General features: G+C 41.1%; 1 protein-coding gene across 2 annotated transcripts in view; it reads left to right on the top strand.

The window, feature by feature from the left end:
• FRMD3 (FERM domain containing 3) overlaps positions 1-22,345 on the top strand; it is a 347,328-nt gene that overhangs the window by 253,484 nt on the left and 71,499 nt on the right. For both annotated transcript variants that reach the window (XM_089679010.1, XM_089679011.1), the window contains exons 5-7: positions 8,487-8,584; positions 9,795-9,918; positions 20,999-21,086. In XM_089679010.1, coding sequence (XP_089535136.1) covers positions 8,487-8,584; positions 9,795-9,918; positions 20,999-21,086 — 310 coding nt within the window. The remainder of the gene's footprint in view (positions 1-8,486; positions 8,585-9,794; positions 9,919-20,998; positions 21,087-22,345) is intronic.

Here is a 22,345-nt window from a genome sequence, read left to right as displayed (position 1 = left end):
TCCTGCTGATGGGTTAAGAACTTTCTACAGCCCTGTCCAGCTCTCCTAGAGTAACTTCCTGTCTCCTAGTCTCTCCTTCATGCTCTTGAGACTGCACTGGGAGACACAGCAAACCTTCTGCCAATGGCACGTATTGATGTGCCATCCTAGAGGAGTTTGACTGCCTGTGCAACCTCTGTAGGGTCCAGGTATCATCTCATGCTACCAGTAGTGACACTGATCCTAGCCAAATGCAAAACTAGTGAAAAACAGTCAGAAAATATGAGTAGGGAAAAAAATACCAGTGGCCTCCACCTGTAAAAACATTCCTGTTTTGGGGGTCATCTCATTGTTGCCCATTTAGTGCACCTGCTTATAATTTCATTAACACCAGAGCAGCTGAAACGAATTAGCAATCCCCTCTGCTACTTAACTGACCAGATCAATATCTCAGGAGTTTAATTGGCTTGATGCTATGCTCTATTTAAAAAGTGTTCCTTTAATTTTTTTGAGCAGTGTACTTTCCTATCTATTTATTAATTGCTAGCAGCATAACATTTCAAAATATTCAATGTTGATTGAGAGAGTGAAGTTCCACTTTAATATAGGAATTGCACATAGCAGAAAGTTTATATAATTTCACCACCTACACCTCCGTGTTTTTATGTAGCTTATTATTCTAGTTCTGTTTAGCCTGTTGTTTTACTGTAAGGTTCTTATACAGGTACCTTGCCTCTATAATACAATACACTATACAATAAAACACAGTGAGAAGACACTGGAGAGTACCTTGAAGCTTTATTGGTACTATTTCCACTGTAAAATAAATTCCTGATCTTTTTCTGTACTACAGAGTGCTGTGCAAGTCATTGTATGTTGTAAAAATAATAAAAATTGTTACTTATAAAAAAAAAATAGTGAGGAAAGCAGCTAAAAATGCAATATAAAACATAAAGGGTTGCACCTTTATATTCACCTCAGAGAAGTACTGGAACTACATTTAGTTGCAAGTTTACAAATTCTTCAGATTTGTTATTGGGCAGGTTACATCACAAAGGGGTTGATTTACTGAAACTGGAGAGTGCAAAATCTGGTGCAGCTGTGAATGGTAATCAATCAACTTGTTCAATTAAGCTTTGACAAATAACTGGAAGCTGATTGGTTTCTATGCAGAGCTGCACCAGATTTTGCACACACTAGTTTTATTAAATCAATCCCAAAGCATAGCAAGTAACAGTTGCAATATTTTCACCAATTTGCTTATGAGGTATACGAAATAGAACACATCTGTCAATTAGTTTTAAAAAGTGCAAGAAAAAAGTTGCAGATGATAAGGGAATGTAACACTCTAGTCAGAGTTGTCAATAGTACTGCACATCCTAAAATATTATCTATCTATCTATCTATCTTATACTATATTGCAAAATGTATTGGGACACCCCTCTAAATCATTGGATTCAGGTGTTTTAATCACCTCCATGGCCACAGGTGTAGGTGGAATGGATTTCCATGGCCGAACAGCTGCATCCAAGCCTTACATCACCAAGTGCTATGCAAAGCGTCGGATGCAGTGGTGTAAATCATGCTGCCACTGGACTCTAGAGCAGTGGAGACATGTTCTCTGGAGTGACGAATCAGGCTTCTCTGTTTGACAATCCAATGGATGTGTCTGGATTTGGTGGTTGCCAGGAGAATGGTACTTGCCTGACTGCATTGTACCAAGTGTAAAGTTTGGTGGAGGGGGGATTATAGTATGGAGTTGTTTTTCAGGGGTTGGGCTTGGCCCCTTAGTTCCAGTGAAGGGAACTCTTAAGGCATCAGCACACCAAGAGATTTTGGACAATGTCATGCTCCCACCTTTGTGGGAACAGTTTGGGGATGGTCCCTTCCCGTTCCAACATGACTGCGCACCATTGCACAAAGCAAGGTCCAAAAAGACATGGATGAGCGTGTTTGGGGTGGAGGAACTTGACTGGCCTGCACAGAGTCCTGACCTCAACTCAAAAGAACACCTTTGGGATGAATTAGAGCGGGGACTGCGAGCCAGACCTTCCCGTTCAACATCAGTGCCTGACCTCACAAATGCGCTTCTGGAAGAATGGTCAAACATTCCCACAGAGACACTCTTAAACCTTGTGGACAGCCTTCCCAGAAGAGTTGAAGCTGTTATAGTTGTAAAGGGTGGGCCAACTCAATATTGAACCTTATCGGCTAAGACTGGGAAGCCATTAAAGTTCATGTGCATGTAAAGGCAGGCGTCCTAATACTTTTGGCAATATAGTCTATCTATTCACATTGTAAAGCGCTGTGCAAACATTTGGTGTTATATAAATCCTTCATAATAATATGGAGATATATATATATATACATATATATATATATTAGGAATAGCACACTCCAATATGCCATGAAATGTGCACTCAGATAATCACATGCTGAGATAATAAGCCCCTGTATCAAAGATAACCATATAATTGACACCTATAGCTTACTTGCAGTGAAATCATATTCTCGGAGAAATGTCTGTGCCACAATCAGTCATCTGGGAGTTATTGAAACTCAGTCCTTGCTGGCACACCATTTTGGCACTTTTCCCTTTTCTGCCCTATTATTGATATACTCTGGTGTGCTTCATGGTTCTCTTACAGTGCCTTGCTCTTGCTCTTTGCTCCTTGCTCTCACCCTCAACAGGGTTTTCAAACATTTCACATCCCTCTTGCATCTCGGCACTTGAGCTAGCATTCTTTTTATGCCTTGTCCAGAGGTGGGTTGAGCATGTTCGTATGTCAGCGGCCATCAGGGTAAATCCTGTTTAGACTGACTCACTTTTTAAGGTCAACTTGTTCCATTTTCAAGTCACCCAACCTAACCAACTGTTTGCTGTTTCTCAGATCAATCTTGATTGTGGACTTTGCTTGTCCTTAGTTTGCTTGAATTCCACCTTCCCTTGGTGTATTCCTTGACTTCGTATTTGTCTAGATTTGACTCCAGGGGCGGACTGACATTTCATGGGGCCCCTAGGCAATAGGGGATCATGGGACCCCTGTGCCCAAACTCAAAAATGCCTATGAAAAAGGTACCAGGGGCATCTCACGGGGCCCCCTACTGACCCCGAGCCCTCGGGCAGTGCCTGAGTTTCCAAATGGTCAGTCCGTCCCCGTTTGACTCTGAGCACTAGCTACCCTTGGAAATGACTGTTGACTATGCATCGTTGCACTCACTGGCCACTTTATTAGGTACACCTGTTCAATTGCTTGGTAACACACATGGCTAATCAGCCAATCACATGGCAGCAACTCAATGCATTTAGGCATGTAGACGTGATGTGCTGAAGTTCAAACCAAGCATCATCATGGGGGAAGAAAGTAGATTTAAGTGAATTTGAACATGGCATGGTTATTGGTGCCAGATGGGCTGGTCTTAGTATTTAAAAACTGCTGATCTACTGGGATTTTCATGCACAACCATCTCTAGGGTTTGCAGAGAATGGTCCAAGAATGGTCCAAAAAAGAGAAAATATCCAGTGAGTGGCATCTGTGTGGACGAAAATGCCGTGTTGATGTCAGAGGTCAGAGGAGAATGGATAGGCTGGTTGCTGCAACATTCAGATGGTAGGGTCAGAATTTGGTGTAAACAACATAAAGGCATGGATCCATCCTGCCTTGTATCAACGGTTCAGGCTGGTGGTGTAATAATATGGGGGATACTTTTGGCGCTAGCAAGGTGTACCTAATAAAGTGGCCGGTGAGTGTATGTGACAATGTCTTCATTTGGACAGTTCCTAGCTACAAACCTGCCCAATGACTGAGATTGCCTATCTAGCTGCCAGTCTCAGCTGGTAATACCATCCTTATGTCTAGTACACACAATGAGAAAATTGTATGAAAAAACCCCAAAACTTTTGGAGTCATGGTTTATAAGTGCCCACCACTAAGGTCTCTGGTGAATACTAAATACTCCCATAGCTTGCTACTTGCTGAGAGCCTACTTTCAACCTGCCTGCGACTCTGAGCATTTTATACCATCCTAGCCTTGTATGCAGAAATCCTGATTCAGAATCCATGCAATTGGGTCTCTGTAGGGAATCAATTAAGAAATCAAGCATGCACTTGCTGAACATAAGGAACAACCATGAATGGCAATTCTAGCACTGGCCTTGTTATCAATACAGTGGATGTTTCTGCAGCCTGTATTTACCTTTATATAATTGGAAAACCCAAATGCTGGAAAATGTCAGTGAATGTTGCTTGATGTGGAAGGGTAATATAGTGTTTTATAAATGTAAGGATTTTTTTTTCTAGCCTGGTTAAAAGAAACATAAATTGTCCAAGTCATTATTTACTGCTTTATGAATTTATCTCCTACTATGCATGTAGACAGGAGCCACTGATGCATACATTTCACACACCTTATACTATAGATGGCCCACGTTTAATATAGCATATGTATTAATACTCTGAGAGGATATAATGGTTTTTCTGTTGAGACTGTGGCTCCACCTGTAGTTCTGAAAGCAACATTTCTGTCCTCATCTATATCATTTGTCAGGATATTAACAAACCAGCATATTCACTATGCACAATTTAGTCTTTGTATTTGCTTGATAATATTTGCTCAGAGCACTGACATTTATATTGCTTTAGCTGGTGTAATTAAATGGTGATTAGTTTAAGCCTTGCATTTTCTAATTCATTACAAAAGCTCCTCTACATTGCCTAGGAGTACCAGTGTTTGATAGCTGGCTGGTTGGATTAGAGATTAAGTTAGGAAAGAAATGTGATTGTTTTATTTGATAAACCATTGCTCTCTTGCATTTTATTCAATGAAGTGAAGCATCTCTTTTTGAAAAAGTAAAGCAAATAAATAATTAAATCAATAAATAAGGAAAGATGAAAGAAGGAAATATATTGGTCTACATGTTAAACTGTTAGATTTTTGAAAAGTTATCCCTTCGGCCTTGTTAATGTGCACTAAATATATGGTTTTAAAAACATGCCATTGATGGCAAATACACATAGGCTTCTAACTTTTCTCTCAAGCTTAATTATTTGGTGCTTGTTCAATCTGAAAACAAATTTTCAATCTTACAGACAGAATGGCTACCACTAGTACGCTATGAGGGTAACTCAAGTACAAATGTGGCTTTACCATCACATGTGCACAATGAATGCACCATCTTGCTTAGGTGAAAAACAGCTTTGTAATTTTTCTGTGTTTAGAATCCCCTTGTTTCCTGTTTGCCATTGGATTTGCTTGGAGACAATGATTAGAGATACAATGGCTCATTCTTTTGATATCCAGCTTTGTATTGTATTGCTTCCAGTTTGGCTGTACTATCCAGGTAATAGAAGGTCAAATCTAAACTAGCTTCAATGTATGAACAGAGAGGCTTCTTCAGCATATAGCTGTTTTATATTTTATTTATTCATATTTTAGCCCATAATGAGTCATATACTGTATGTATTTCATTAGGGTCTTATCCTAATTATATAAAAAATTGATTATTTCTCAATCTATAATTTGTTTTCTTTGGGCTCTTCCTTCTGTGTGAATGTTCTTTTACTGTATGTTTGATGAATGGACTGTTTTTCGCCTCATTTATCTAAAACCTGGTAATGAATAAGCGCTGTCTTTAGCGTGAAATGCGTGTACCTGCTAGTCCCCCTCTGTATTTCCACTGTCTGTATTGGTTTTATCTTGGTTCAATAAAGTGGATTGTTTGGAGTTCAGCCGATTAGACGTCTTTTGTTCTCATAAATAAAACCTGTACTTAAAGAACTAGGGAGGATGTCCATGATGACCCTTTGAAATGCTTGTTGCATTGCTACCTCTGGTTCCAATACTCTGAGTCACTAATGCAAGAAAAGCATAAAGCAAGAGCAGCTTAAAGCCTTGAACTAAATACTCATTCCAGATTAATGACTCAGTAAGCAGTGAGAAGATTTATTTATTTATTTCAGGTACTTATATTGTGCTGTCAATTTATGCAGTGCTTTACATATATATAGTACATTCATATCAGTCCCTAGCCCTCAAGGAGCATACAATCTAAGGTCCCTGACTTACATTCATACATACTAGGGCCAATTTAGACAGGATCCAATTAACCTACCAGTATGTCTTTGGAGTGTGGGAGGAAACTGGAGTACCCGGTGGAAACCCACTCAAGCACAGGGAGAACATGCAAACTCCAGGCAGATGGTGCCATGGTTGGGATTTGAACCAATGACACTAATATTGTCAGGTGGATGTGCTAATCATTTAGCCACTGCGCTGCCCAAGGATCAGCATCACAGCCAAGAACCTAGCATATTCAGATCCCCCATGGCAGCATAAATGTTTCTCTCCCATACAATATTTATTGAAATAATAGTGTTTCTTTCACAGTGGGGTAATGTGCAACTTTTTTTGTATTTTCCTTGCACCTGATTGGGTATTATTTACAAAGTGAAACTTTACCGCATTGTATTTACTAAGAAAAATGAGTGAAACTGCACTTGCAAAGTGCACAGTTTGTTTGCCTTCAGTAAATCAACCCCACTGTATCCTAACTGCTGGTGACACCCACTGCCAGAATACCCAAACAATGCTTGAATCTGATCGAATACAGATGCTGTTCAGCTGACAAATGTCTGCCCAGCTCCTTTGATTTTTCAATAGAAAGATATTGGACAGAGTAGTGCCAATAGGGCCACTCACTGTTCATATTTTTGCTGGTTCATTCACTCAGTGTATGTCCATCTCTATGGTGCAGTAGGATAAGCTTGTCCTTTTGAATAATAAATCAAAAGCTAGTACTTTCAGCTAATTATCATGTTTCAGTTATTATTGTTTGCCAAAATTGAAGTCCTGTTTTATTGAGGTTTTTGGTTTTGTGGCTTCTGAGGATGCTGGCACCCACAATTTACCAGAGATTAGGGGGTTTCACCGATCCACAAACTTAATATGAATGATCCATAAATTTTATAAAGTTAATAGGGCATCCTTGGGCCTATTAAGGTATCCTATAAAGGGGCAAAACATCACTAGTCATGTCCATGTCATGTTTCCATGTAAAGAGGTTTAAAAGATCCTTGACAGTACAGATTATGCAGATGTTTCAGCCCCATTTGAGCCCACTAGGGGCCATTAGGAATGGTCAGAAAATGTGAAACTCTGGGCTTCACCAAATGAGAATATTAGGGGAGATGTGTGGGGTACGAATTGGGACAAGGTGAAGGTATGGTTGGTAAATAATGGCAAACTATATAAATCCCAGCCTTAAGCAGGCCATACAGTTGTAGAATTTCATTTGGAATTTTTAGTTCTCAGAACATTCTTTCAATTTTCTTATTATTAGTGGGGTCAGATTAACATTTGTTTTCGACCACAGTGATGAGAAAACTCTAAGAAGCAGAATTGAAAATTCTTCTCTAACAAATTAATTTCTAACAGTGATGCATTCAGAAAAGTCCATTCATTCCAAAATTGAATGTTAAAAGCAAAAAAAAACAACATTTTTACAGATCAGAAATTTCGTACAAATGTTTGTAAAAATGTTCACTTGAAAATCTTCTAGTATATAGCAAGCTTCCAGCTCAGTTCGCCACGATGAACTAAGTCAGAAGATCAGCCCCCCTCCTTCCCCCCACAGGTCCCAGAAGATTACAGGACCAGAGGCTAGTAAAGAACTAGCCCGAGTGAGGACGGTTCTGGACCCTGGACAGATACAGTAAGTGTCCTTATATTAAAAGCCAGCTGCTGAATTTTAATTCTTTTTTTGAGCCTGGAGCTCCTCTTTAACTATGAAGAATCTGTCTATGAATAAGGTTTATAATAGCTCCATAGGATTTAATGACTGCGCTTCTGTAGATGTGGCTGGATTATTTAGAGTGGTTCTAAAGGCTAGACATTTTTTACCTTAATGCCTTCCCTAGTTGTATTGCCTCCTCACTACCCTTTATACCTACCTGAGTCCTATCTCAATCCAGTACTGTGATCATCTGCAGCTGCATTTGTCTGTGTTCCTCTCCTCACAGCCTGCAGTGAAAGCGGCAGTAGCCATTGGCGCCTGCTGCTCTCAATTAAATCCTGTGAGGAAGAAGTGGGGTCAAGCCGCATTGTGTGTCTATGGATGCACACAGGTTGGGTTAGGACCAAGCCGGTAGGTGTGCCACCATAAGGAGAGGTTTCCTATGGTGGCACACCAAGAGAAAGAGGAGCTATGAGTGCCAGTGGGGGGATCCCAGAAGAGGAGGTTTTGGGCTGCTCTGTGCAATACCGTTGCAGAGTGAGTAAGTATAATATGTGTTTTATTTAATATCCCTTACAACTGCTTTAACTGTGGAAATAATCACCAACAGGCATCTAGCATTTTCAGAAGGTCATCAATGGAATGCCACATATATCTGTCATAACACATTTTTTTAATAGGTAGAAGAATCAAATACATAACCACAGCAAGACACCATTGTCATTATACTGCATACAAAAATATATAAAAAACATTGTTTTTCCTTGACTTATAGGTATCTCCTGTACCTACAAATAAAGAGGGATATTTTCCATGGACGCCTTTTATGCTCCTTTGCTGATGCTGCTTTCCTGGGTGCTTGTATAGTTCAAGGTAAGGAAAATATCTTGTGTAATAACATTATACTCCATGATCTTGCCTTCCAATTAATAACTTAGTACATTATGTAACATTTAAAGGCATTTATGCAACATTGGTAAACATTTGTTTCAGGATATTAGAATTGATTTTTTTGCAGTATGCAAAAGGAGGCTTAGAAATGTCAATTGAGTGAATTTGGCATTAATGGGAAGGAAGTCATGGGTGAATTTAAACATATCTCCCTTAACTATATCACCTAGTTTTGCATGTATTATACACTCCTGGGACTTTTTAATCTTTACTGCTTTTATTATATTTATACAACTTGAATAATTTATACTGGAGATAAAGGAGATGAGGGAAATAGAGTGTTGGGTTTTATGATCTGATTTGGATTAGCGTAACTCAGTCTGGAGATGTCCAAAGCGAATTTCAGCCAGTGTGATGGGAAACCTACTGTGGAAGTATTTGTCTCCTTTAAGTATTTATGTCTTTAAACTGAAATATAAACCCTACTCCTTTGTATACCGATGCATTTTCCAAAGTAAAAATAAAACAAACTAAATAACATCTATAGGGTTGCTCCACTCCAAAATCCAAGGGATAAATATGGGGAAACATATCTTGGCCACTGTAGTTTCCAGCTTCAGAATGAATTCACCCACAGGGTGGTAACTTGAGAACGATTCTCAGAAATTCCTACACTCCAGTTTCTTTGGTTTGATCAGTAATTTAATTGGTTAAGTTAGTATTGTTTCACAGGAAACACTGACACATTGACACACAAACTTCTCTGATTCCCACAATACTCCTGTATTGAGAGGTGGGTTTTTTTTTTGGTCTCCTTTCCCAAGCTTTCCTCCCCCAATGTTGTGTAATGTAGCAGGGAACACTGTTCACAACCCTCTCACAACAGGGATACCAGCCATTATGCCTAATGTGACAAATGGGTGACCTTTGGCTGGTTTAGTTAACAATTCTACTGAAGTTTGTGTATTTAGGGACAAGGGAATGCAGAAGGTGAACTGTGTTCCCCTTTGGTACGGATCAGGTGATATTTCCAGATCCAAGCACTTCCTAGCCTAGGTCATCTGCTGCCTGCAGTAATTAATATTCTGACATCTCTGTGTCAGAAACGAAGTGAAACTAATTGTGTAAACCTTGTAAGGTATGATTACAATCTTTCCATAAGCTTTGTAATAACTGAATATTACCTTTGCAGCCGAGATCGGTGATTATGATCCTGACGAACATCCTGATAATTACATCTGTGACTTCAAGATATTCCCTAAGCAGTCACAAAAGCTGGAAAGGAAAATTGTTGAGATTCATAAAAGTGAACTTAGGTATGTTATAAATTGCCAAGTTTCAACAATTGTTTGAGCCTAGGTTTAGCCATTTCCATTATTCTCTGTTTGCATATTAAATACTCGTGCACTTTCACATTCTTCTTTATAATTGAAGTTTTCATTGCTCTAGTTCAGGGGTCTCCAAACTATGGCCCTTCAGCTGTTGAAGTACTACAAGTCCCATCATGCCTCTGCCTCTGGGAGTCTTGCCTGTGGCTGTCAGAGTCTTGCAAGGCCTCATGGGATTTGAAATTCTTCAGCACCTGGAGGGCCATAGTTTGATGACCCCTGCTCTAGTTTACTCTCCATTCTTAAATTTCCAGTAATTTTAAAGTATCAATAGATGTGGACTGAGGAATCAAGAAACCCCTCACAGAGGTCCTGGGGGGGGGGGGGGGGGGGCTTTCCAACATTGAGTTTTATCCTTCCAGCTACAGCAGAAAGAGTTTCACTTCTGCGACTATATTCTAACCGTAAAGTGATACTAAAGCTAAAAACTCTTTTTTATTTCTATGTCCTCCTCCTTCCCTGTGTGAAGTGGAAGAGAAGGGAGAGGAGATCCAGTGCTGCATCTCTTCTCTTCCTCTTCACACAGGGCTCGAGCTGCAGGAGCCAAGCTGTCAATCAAATTCAGTGAAGAGGAAGTGGAGGGCAGGGCTAAGATCCGCTGTGTGTGTATATGGAGCACGGCTCCATAGACACACAGCTTAGAGCAAGCAGACACCATGTGCCCCCATAGCAGTATAACATGTTTGTTATTTTTATTGTTTTAAAAACTAGACTTTAGTAACACTTTAACAGAAATTCATGGTCACATCATACACTTTCATTTTTCAACATCAGCATTGTAATAGCAATACAAACAATAGTTATATTTCACTATCCAATGTAAATGACACTGCAGTGCCGACTCACAGGGCATAGTAAGTACATGTCACAGACTTCAAGGAAGTAAATGTTTGGGAATTCTTCACAAGTACATTTACAAACTTTAAGATCATTGAGATTAATAGGAGACTAGAAATAATTGAAACACAGCATGGAATTTGAAGTGGTTCTAAAGGCATAAGGTTTTGTTTTTTTTTGTCTTAAAGCATTCACTGCATTAAAGTAAAAAATCTTTTGTGCCACAGGATCCCCCCAACCCCCTGATACTTACCTGAGCCTGATCTTGATCCAGCAATGTGCCTGGAATGCCATGGAATTTGCTGATGAGAATTTTCATACAATTGTTTATATGAATATTTCTACATACATTTGCTAGTGTATGGCCGGCTTTAGTAATATAATGGCTTTCCAAGGGTCAGGCCCTTGGGACATGGCTTCTTATATCTCTGCGGGGCCAGGAGATGAGATTCTAGTTGTGTTTGTAAATTAGCTTGTTATTATTATTATTATTATTACTACGAGTTTATATAGCGCCAAAGGGTTTGCTCAGCGCTGTACAATAGGGGGGGACAATACATGGCACAGTACAACAAAGACAGACAGCGTACGAGGGGTAAGAGGGCCCTACTCTTACGAGCTTACAATCTAGGAGGGAGGGGGTAAAGGTACAGTAGGAAGTGGCTGGGGGGGATGAAGTGGTAGGAGGAATGAGGGAGGATGGCCGTTAGGTGAGGGTGGGGTAGGCTTCCCTGAAGAGATGGGTTTTGAGGGAGCGCCTGAATGTGAATAGAGAAGGCGACAGTCTGATGGATTGGGGCAGTGAGTTCCAGAGGATGGGGGAGGACCTGGAGAAGTCCTGCAGTCGTGCATGGGAGGAGGAGACCAGGGAGCAGCATAGAAGGAGGTCCTGTGAGGAGCGAAGGGTACGGGTAGGGTGGTACCTGGTGATCAGATTGGTGAGGTAGTCAGGGGCAGTGTTGTGAACGGCTTTGTAGGTCAGGGTAAGGAGTTTAAATTTGATGCGTTGGGCAATCGGGAGCCAGTGGAGGGAGAGGCAGAGGGGGGTGGCAGAGGTGGAGCGGGTGGTAAGGTGGATGAGTCTGGCAGCTGAGTTCAGGATGGTCTGGAGCGGGGAGAGCCTGCACTTGGGTAGGCCAGTGAGGAGGGAGTTGCAGTAGTCAAGGCGTGAGATGATGAGGGAGTGTACTAGAAGTTTGGTGGTGTCTGGGGTGAGGAAGGAGCGGATCTTGGCAATGTTGCGATGTACATCAAAGCTTGTTGATGTAAAAAAACATAACCTCGTCTTGGAATGATAGTAAATAGAAGTCACCCCTAAATAAATGTTTGGCGTGGCAGACTTTCTAAAACCATCAAATATATTATTGCATCTGTATATGTATAGCTGGGACATGCCAGACAGAGTCTTAGTAATACAGATTCCTCTTCCGTGTAAAGACTCTGGAATTACATCTGGGCCTCCCAGTAATGCTTGCATTCACTACACAGGGGACACAGAAACTTACCACAGTTTTCTGTGGTGTTGTATAAAATAGTATAAAATCACTAACTGTACATTTTCTATTAAGGTCAGTTCACACCTTAATCACTTGCCCTCCAGAGGATTTACCCCCGTCCTGACCGGGCCATTTTTTGCGATACCGCGCTGCATTACTTTAACTGACAATTACATGGTCATGCAATACTGTACACAAATAAAATTTATGTTCTTTTTCTTCCCACAAATAGAGCTTTCTGTCAGTTGTATTTGATCACCTCTGTGGTTTTTATTTTGTTGTGCTATAAACAAAAAAGACTGACAATTTTGAAAAAAAAGCCAATATTTTTTACTTTTTGCTATAAAACATATCCAATAAAAAAATGTAAAAATGTAAAAAAAATCTAATTTTGTCATAAATTTAGGCCACAATCTACTCTGCTACATGTCTTTGCTAAAAAAAAATCCTAATACGTGTAAATGTATCAGTTTACGTGAAAGTTATAGCATCTATATATGCTATATATACTGGAATTTAAATTTTTTAATACTAGTAACGGCGGCGATCAGCGACTTATAGTGGGTCTGCGGCGGGCATTCTGACACGGGCGGAGGGGGACTGACTAACTGCCACTGACATCCCCAGTGCAACTAATACAGTGATCAGTGCTAATAAAAGTTCTGACATTGTACTAATGACACTGGGCAGGAAGGGGTTAACATCTGGGACAATCATAGGGTTAACTGTGTGCTGTGCTGTATTTTACAACATGTGTTGTGTGTGTTTTACTTTGGAAATATGCCGCTGTGTATTTCTCTGCTGTGCAGTGAAATACACAGCAGCATGTTCTTGCTGGCAGTAGAGAGACCTGTCTTGTTTACACACAGGTCTCTCCCCTGTCAGTGTTACTCGACAATCACTGGGTGCCAGAGGAGAATCCCTGGCCAGGACCCGGTGGTTGACATCCGTAGCCACCAATGGTGGCGCGGGTAGGGTGGCGTGCGTGTGCCCCCTACCAGGAAATGCAAATCACGTATATATATGTGACTTTGCGCTACCCTGCCACCCTGTAGCAGTATTTCAGCTATAGGGTGGGGGGAAAGAGGTTCATTGACCAGGAACGCGGTCCATGTTCTTGTGTGAATCCCTTGCGATGCACCGCTTCGCACCGCACCAAACCGCATGGTACTAAGGTACCATGTGATCCAGTGCAGGCAAATGGACTGCATTTTCAATCTGCATTTGGGGTGTCATTAGGAATATATTGACACCCACAGCAGATCACACACCCAGTGTGTTTTGAACACACTGTGAGAAATGAGTACGGAACACTGGTTTCCCATACTATGTTCTGGTGTGAACGAACCTTTATTTAGATCAACTGTTGCACACTTAGTTAAAGTTAAAGAGAAGCTTGAGTCAGATGTAGCAAAAACTGTAGCTGCTGGCCTTTAACCCCCCTGGCGGTATTCCCGAGTGTAGCTCGGGGTAAAATTTCAGTACCAAAAGCGGTAACCCCGAGCTACACTCGGGCTTACCATGCGGCGCTGCTCCGGGATCCCTTGGTCACTTACCTTGTCCTGCGCTCCCGCGATGTCCCTCCTGCAGTGTCCCCGGCAATGTAATCCGGCGGATGCCGGCATCTGTCATCTGGGTTCCGTCCTCTGCGAGCGTCGGGATGTACAGGGGACGGAACGGCGGGAAATTTGAAAATGACATATTGTGACATTCACTAAATACACTAAAATCACATAGTAAAACATTACTGTATCAAACCATTTCACATACATTTTTTCCCGAGTGCTTTGTCCTGTGCCCTGCCTGCATTTTTACTGTTCTTTTTGCCTGGAAACTGAGAAACGTCCATGGCGTCCAAAAAGCGTCCCTTTAGGTCAAAAGCGGTTTTAGACCGGCTAGAGAACAGCGATAGTAAATCAGAACCACTTGCAGAATTGAGTGATAATGATTTGTGGGGAAATTCGTCATCAGACACTGAAAACAATTCTGCGACTTTGCTCAGTGATGTGCGAACTTGGCGCTATATTTCAAATTTCAGTGTTTTTGGTTTGATTATATTGGTGAAATAAATGTATTATTATTATATTAATTTTTTTATGATTATTTATTAAATTATAATTTATGATTTCGTGTTTCAAATTTTAACATACCCGGGATGTTTACTAGACTCTTGTTCAGACAGATTTCAGTGAGTTATTCCTAAAAATTACAGGCCTACATTAAAAAAAATACATATTTCCATGCAAAAAAATGTACTGCTTTGAGCACAGAAATACTGACATAATCAGACCGCTAGGGAGGTTAATAACCAGACACTTACCAGCACAAGGATCCAGAGCTGTGGTCACCCAAGTCAGTTTCTTTACCGATGTTTGGACCCTGGCGCATGTTAACTGTGGGCAGCTGGTTGTGACTCCTCCTAGCTTCACAGATGGCTGCCTACTGCACATGAGCTATGCTGCTCTTTGTGAATGGTCCCGCAACTTTTTGGGACCTGTGACATGTCCCAGAAGATTGCAGGCAGGAAGAGGTGGAGGAGAACTAGCCTAGGCCTAAAGGATCCAGGCGGAAGAGGAAGGAGGTACCTGTCAAAAAAAATACAATCCAAATGTGGCAGAGGAGGTGGGGAGGTGGAGGAAGAGCAGAACTTCCTCTTTTGGGGGAAGTTCCACTTTCAAATAAAGCCATTTTTTTTTTTTTTTGCAGATTGTGAAAGACCCTAAAGTTTCTAAGGTTTCATCCGATGACTGTGCAGTACTGGTGGGATTTCTCCTCACTGCTTGTCTCAGTGACCACCAAAACAGGAAGTTAGGGGGCATCTTCTTAAGGGCTTGTTTACACTTGTGTTAACACGCAAAAAAGTGCTTACCAGTTTACCATTGTTTTTATTTGTTTTTTATGCTTTTTGAAGCTGGGGAGTGAAAAATCGGGCTAACTTCTGCATAGAAACCAATCAGCTTTCAGGTTTTATTGCCAAAGCTTAACCAATTCAATACCGGGTAATTTTACACCTTCCCGCCCAGGCCATTTTTCAGGTTTCAGCGCTCTCACACTTTGAATGACAATTGCGCGGTCATACAACATTGGACCCAAACTAAAATTTTATCATTTTCTTCACACAACTAGAGCTTTCTTTTGGTGGTATTTAATCACCGCTGGGGTTTTATTTTTTGCTTAATTAACAAAAAAATACCGAAAATTTTGAAAAAAAACATGTTTTTCTTTGTTTCTGTTATAAAAGTTTGCAAATAAATAATTGTTCTTCATAAAGTTAGGCCAAGATGTATTCTGCTACATGTCTTTGGTGAAAATAACCCAAATTAGGATGTATTTTTTAGTTTGTAGGAAAGTTAGAGTTCACAAACTATGGGATATATCTGAAAATTGATCAATCCTGAAGTACTGACAGCCAATCTAATTTCTTGAGGTCCAAGAATGTCAGAATAGTACAGATATCCCCCAAATGACCCCTTTTTGCAGAGTAGACAGTCCGACGTACTTCATAAGAGGCATGGCGGGTTTTTTGAAGTTGTATTTTTTTTGTCATAATTTTTCGGAAAATGAAAAAATGAAAAAAAATTATTTTCACTATTTTTTTTACATACTGTCACCAGTGCAGTACAGCGTCATCATATAACTGGCATGGCGGTGATCAGGGACACTGACTGGTGACAGTGTGAAAAAAAAAATATTTTTTTTAAAAAAAATTTTATTTTAAATTTTTTATTAAATTTTTTTTCTTTATTTTAAGATTTTTTTCATATTTCACTATGTCAAAAGTAGTACAATGTTACCATAGTAACATTGTACTACTTTGGGGAAGTGATCAGTATTTTTTTTTTTTACACAATTTGCTTATAGCAAAGAATTACTTTGCTATAAGCAAGCATTTACCTGAATGACATCGATTCATTCAGGGTTTTTTTTTTCTTTTGTTTTTTTTGTGCTTAGCTGTGATTTGGCCACAGCTAATCACATGACATGTGCATGTGATTAGCTGTGACCATTCACAGCTAGACACTAGTATACAATGGATGGCATGAATGAAGCCATCCATTGTATACAACTGTCATGTGACCTGCTGTGATTGGTCACAGCAGGTCACATGGTACCGGCAACGGGGCCGATACTCAGATCTGTCATCGGCCGTGTCCGAGGTACATGGCCGGTGACAGATCGCGCCGCTGCGCGGCTCTGCAAGCGCGCGAACTGCGCATGTGTGGGAGTACACCAAATGGCGGCCTCTCGGAAAGCTAGTGCATTTTTCCGGCCGCCATACGACTATTGGCCAGGCGTCAAATGGTTAATTGGACAAGCTGAGGTTAGAATCTGATTGGCTACCATACACAGGTGCACCAGATTCTGAGTGAACCAGCTTTAGTAAATCTCCTCCAGTGTGTGTTGGTTTTCTACTTTATCCAATACATGAAAAATAAAATGAAGCTAACTCTGAAGTTAGTGAAGGCCTTAGGGTCTGTGTTGATGGTCTTTTGTTTGTGTCAAATAGGTTTTGTCAAATACAGGTCAGAAGGAGGTAGACTGCAGGTTTACTTTACCTGTGAATAAATTCTTGAATGATCTCAGCAGCATCTAAAGCTCATGTCAAATGGATGTTATCCATACAAGCTCAAATCCTGTTGACTTAAGCCAAGCACATTTTATAGAAATTGTACAGAATGTAACATGTATGAGGAGCTTAATGAGGACAAAAAACAGCAATAAACACCCGAGATAGATGTTAATTGCTGAAAAGACAGAACTAATTTATCCACTTGGGGGCACTTATACCCCCTTCCTTACCAGGCCAATTTTCAGCTTTCAGCGCTGTCGCACTTTGAATGACAATTGCGCGGTCATGCAACACTGTACCCATATTAAATTTTTTTCATTTTTTTCACACAAATAGGGCTTTCTTTTGCGTGGTATTTACTCATCGCTGGGTGTTTTATTTTTTGTGCTATAAACAAAAAAATAGCAAACAATTTGGAAAAAAAACTGTTTTTCTTTGTTTCTAATATAAAATTTTGTAAACAGGTAATTTTTCTCCTTCACTGATGTGAGTTGATGAGGCAGCACTGATGGGCACTGATAGGCAGCACTGATGGGCACTGATAGGTGGTACTGATGATGTGGCACGGATAGGTGGCACTGATGGGCAGCACTAATAGATGACACTGATGGGCACTGATAGGTGGTACTGATAGACAGCATTGATGAGCTGGCAGTGATAATGGGTACTAACTGGCGGCACTGCTGGGCACTGACTGGCGGCACTGCTGGGCATTGATGGATGGCACTGACTGATGGCACTGCTGAGCACTGATAGGTGGCACTGCTGGGCGGCACTGATGAGTGGAACTGCTGGGCGGCACTGATGGATGGCACTGCTGGGCTGCACTGATGGGCACTGCTGGGTGGCACTGGCGGGCACTGATAGGTACAGGTGGGTGGCACTGCTGGTCACTGATGGGCACAGGTGGTGGCACTGGTGGGCACTTGTGGGCAGCACTGCTGGGTGGCACTGCTGGGCACCGATCATCAGGGTATGCACCCCCGGGGGCGCACAGGAGAGTGCGTTCAGGGAGGATGTCATATGACGTCCACCCAGAACTGGCCGGCCACAGTGAAGCCGTCATTCAGCTATCTGCAGTTGGCAAGAGGTTAATTGAAGTTCTAACCCTTGCTATCCTATTAGAAACGAATTGTTATGGCTGGCTAAATTTCCATTTCAGCTATGAAGTCCATTATATTAATGTGTGTTTGGTCCCACCAGTGTTCATGGCATGCATACCCACAGTGTATTTGTACGTTACTTTTATCAAGGCAAGTCCTACCCACTGCTTCATGGATTGACAGCCACTGAAACCTCTGGGCTGGTTAGGTTCACACTAGCCTTTTCTCTGAAAAGTGACCTGTGATCCATTGCTTTTCAGAGAACAGCTAGGCACCTGCTGTCATTCAGGGGGCTATCTCTCCACCTCCTGAATGTCATTTTAAATTTTTTTTGTCAAATGGCAATTTACAATAGGACTAATACTCCACAACTGTGATAAGAACATTTGACCTGACCCCACTGACTTGAACAGCCCTATTAAATTTACTGCAGCTGCGACACAAAGAATGTGAATAGCCCCTTCCATCTGTACTGTAGACTTTAGGTAGACGGTTGGGGGTCAGTAAAACTGAATCTCAACCACCTGTTTTTTCTGACTGAAAGTGTTTTGTTTACCTTATGAGCATCACATAAGCTTATTGTGCATCACATAGTAAGTGGATTTAGTACTTCATTAGCCTGTCATACTATAGCCTTTAGTTGTACGTTCCATGACATTTAAGGCTCATTTACACTTGATGTGGCATTGGACAGCCTTTTTAAAGCACTCTGAATGCCAATCAAAGCACATGACATTAACTAAAATGGTAAGCCTACAGTCCTGTTTACACATTGTGTTTGCTTTGCTTCAAAAACGATACCCCATGTTTCTTTCTTGGTGCTTCAAAGTTTCTCCAAAGCCTTCATAGACGTCTATGACAAAGCTCGTTTACAGCACCTGCAGCTCTTGAGAGGCTTTTATTCAGCTTTAGCTTTACTTTGTTCTGTAGGTATTGTAGGTATGAGATATCCCAGGATGCACTGGGAAACCAACGAGTGAACCAGAAAGATATTATCAACAGTCACTTCTGGTTCACGTGTATATATTTTGGGATTGTCTGGTGACACGTCACATATGGTGAGCAGCATGGAGCAGCAGGAAAGGTGAGTGCGGTCCAGACTGGAGTGGAGCATCTAGCAGATGGCATGTGTGGTATGCAACATCAGAATGCTATAGCGGAAGGTGAGCGGGGGTCGGAGAGGGAGGAAAGAGCAGCAGAGGATCAGCAGAGCTGGGGGACCACAGCAGGAAAAACTAGCAATGTCACACCTGAGAGAGAGGCGGATTGGCAAACCGGAGGATCAGCAGAGCTGGGGGTTACTACTGAGTAGGGGATCAGCAGAGCTGGGGGTTACTACTGAGCAGGGGATCAGCAAAGCTGGGGGTACTAATGAGTTGGGCATCAACAGAGCTGGGGTACTACCGAGAAGAGGATCTGCTGAAGAAGGATACTAATAAGCAGGAGAGCTGCTGAACAAGGGTACCAATGAGCTGGGGATCTGCTGAACAGGGGTTCTAATGAGTTGGGGATCTGCTGAGTGAGGATACTACTGGGCTGGGGTTCTACTGGGCCCCTTTAAAACAATTAAAAAATCAGCACACACATTGCATTTGCCAAGCTTCATTAAAGCTTCAAAAAACAGCACCAAAGCATCAACGAAGCACCACAGAAGCATAAAAAAAAAATCAAAAAAGCATGTTGAAGTGGTAGGCACTTCATGTGTGTTAAGTTGAAGCAAGTGTAAATGAGCTCCTAAACTGATCTCCAAGGTAACAACCATTGTTTGTTAGAAACATTTCTGTTTATTAACAATAGGTATTCACTTGCAGTATATCAATATATTATAAATCTCATAATATATTGTATTAACAGTTTGATTGTAATATGTGTTTTTATTGTGTCTAGATTTTTTAAGATGAAATTGTTTTGAATTAAAACATGCATTCCAAAGTAATCTAGGTAAAGTACTATGTAATAAGCTTTGACCTCTTCCAACTTCTACCACAAATTACATCTTCTTATCCAGTGTAGCCAATACTTTAGTTTCAGCATGGCACTGCTTTAAAAGTGACGTAAAGTGAAGTCAAGACCCTGGGTTTGTTTCAAACAACTCCTTTTGAGAAAGTCCAGTTTTCCCTAATTTTCTTTATATGAATGGATGCTTGAAGTGAACACATGTTCCCTTTCTTTTCCTTTAATACACTTTAGTAGTAAGGCTTGGATCACACTACTGCAATGTGATTTTTTTTGCATGTCAGTGTGATTATGTAGTGTGACTTTAAAGCGACTTTGCATACTCTATGGGGCCAAGTTGCACTGTAAATTGCAACCTGGAACCTTTTGCAGTATTGCACTGTGCTGAGAAGTATTGATTGGATCGGGCACCACTGAATAGATAAAAAGGGGTCATATGGCCCAACGAGTGACGTGTATATACTGATGTATGAGTTCAGGAAAAAGTCTTTAAGGTCAAATGGAACATTAGGGGCACCTCCTTAGAGACTGAAGTGGCTCTGGGTGAACAGATAGAGAGAGCACCATTGAATATAAAGTGATTTCCCTTGTCATGTGATTCAGTATGACTCAAGTCGCATCAGACGTCATAATAGTGTGAATCAGCACTAAAGCACCCTTTATAAATGATGTCAATGTGTCATAGCTAGTAGCCGGAGGTGCATCTCTTAATGATAGATTCTTTGTGGCACTTCAATAAATTGAATGCATGCAAATTTCTCAGCAATATATAGCAGGAAAATATGCTTATTAACATTGTTTTATGAAAAGACTCCCAAGTGTCAGCAGAGTTTCAAAATCAGATTGCTTTTATAAAAAATGTACGACATGTCCTGTATAAAAATGTTATAACATATGACCTAACATACATGTCAGCACATTTTGTGAATGTTACTGCTGTTTTCCTTTGGTGTGGGGAGAGGAATAAAATTTGCTATCTCAGGGCATGTTTTGCTTACCATGTAAAGCACTAATGACCTCTTCTTCCTCCTTTTCTGCCATTTCAGAGGTCAAAGTCCAGCTGTTGCAGAATTTAATTTGCTGTTGAAAGCACATTCCCTGGAAACGTATGGCGTTGACCCTCATCCATGCAAGGTACCACAGCTGTTTCTAGTCCACTGTCCTTATACTGCTGCTTTCTGATCAGCAATTTCACACTTGAACTGTGTGACTGATGGAGTAATAGATTTTGAATAGATAACATGCTAGGTACATGTGCGCATGAAGTGTTAGAGCTAGCTCTGTGTAGCTAAAGATGTGTTCTATGCCATTTACTACAATTTGTTCTACAAGAAAGTTAAGTGGGTTGTTGGTTACACAATTGGTGTATAAATGTTTTATATGAAGTTTGTTTTCAATGTGTGTGTTGAGGTTTTAGATCATTTTAGTTCATTTAAAGTGGTTGTAAACCTTAGACACAAAATATGAGTGTTTGTGTCTCAATCCAGTGTCATTTCTGTCTGCTGCCTGGTTCCTCTGCTATCAGCCTGAATCACTTCTGACAAGTTTTCTCACACCAAGAGAAAAAAGGTGACAGGGGAGGGACCCCTAGCACACATCCTGTGATTGACAGCTTCAGCTTTGTTCCTGTGTGCTTTTGTGTGAAGGGGTGTGTCCCTTTCCTCCAATCATCCCTCAGAGCTCTCCTCTCTGAACTCTGCAGAGTGTAATTTATGAACGCTCAGACAAGTTTTTTAAATTCTGGACTTTGAATGGATGTAGAGAAGAGACAACTGTAGTTAACCTCCCTGGCAGTATTCCCAAGTGTAGCTCGGAGTAAAGTTTCAGTACCACAAGCTGTAACCCTGAGCTACACTCGGGCTTACCATGCGGCGTTGCTCCGGGATCCCTCGATCACTTACCTTGTCCTGCGCTCCTGCGATGTCCCTCCTGCAGTGTCCCCGGCAATGTAATCCGGTGGATGCCGGCATCTGTCATCTGCATTCCGCCCCCTGCGAGCATCGGGACGTACGGGGACTGAACGGCGGGAAATTTGAAAATGACAAAAAGTGACATTCACTAAAATCACATAGTAAAACATTACTGTATCAAACCATTTTACATACATTTTGTCCCTAGTGCTTTGTCCTGTGCCCTGCCTGCATTTTTACTGTTCTTTCTGCCTGGAAACTGAGAAACGTCCATGGCATCCAAAAAGCGTCCCTTTAGGTCAAAATCGGTTTTAGACCAGCTAAAGAACAGCGATAGTAAATCAGAACCACTTGCAGAATTGAGTGATAATGATTTGTGGGGAAATTCGTCATCAGACACTAAAAACGATATTGCGACTTTGCTCAGTGATGTGCGAACTTGGTGCTATATTTCAATTTTCAGTGTTTTTGGTTTGATTATAT

Source organism: Staurois parvus, unplaced genomic scaffold (assembly GCF_062004578.1).
Source record: "Staurois parvus isolate SC_StPar_1 unplaced genomic scaffold, SC_StPar_1.0 ptg000215l, whole genome shotgun sequence".
In the NCBI taxonomy this organism is placed as follows: Eukaryota; Metazoa; Chordata; class Amphibia; order Anura; family Ranidae; genus Staurois; species Staurois parvus.
This window is presented reverse-complemented; position numbering and strand designations above follow the sequence as displayed.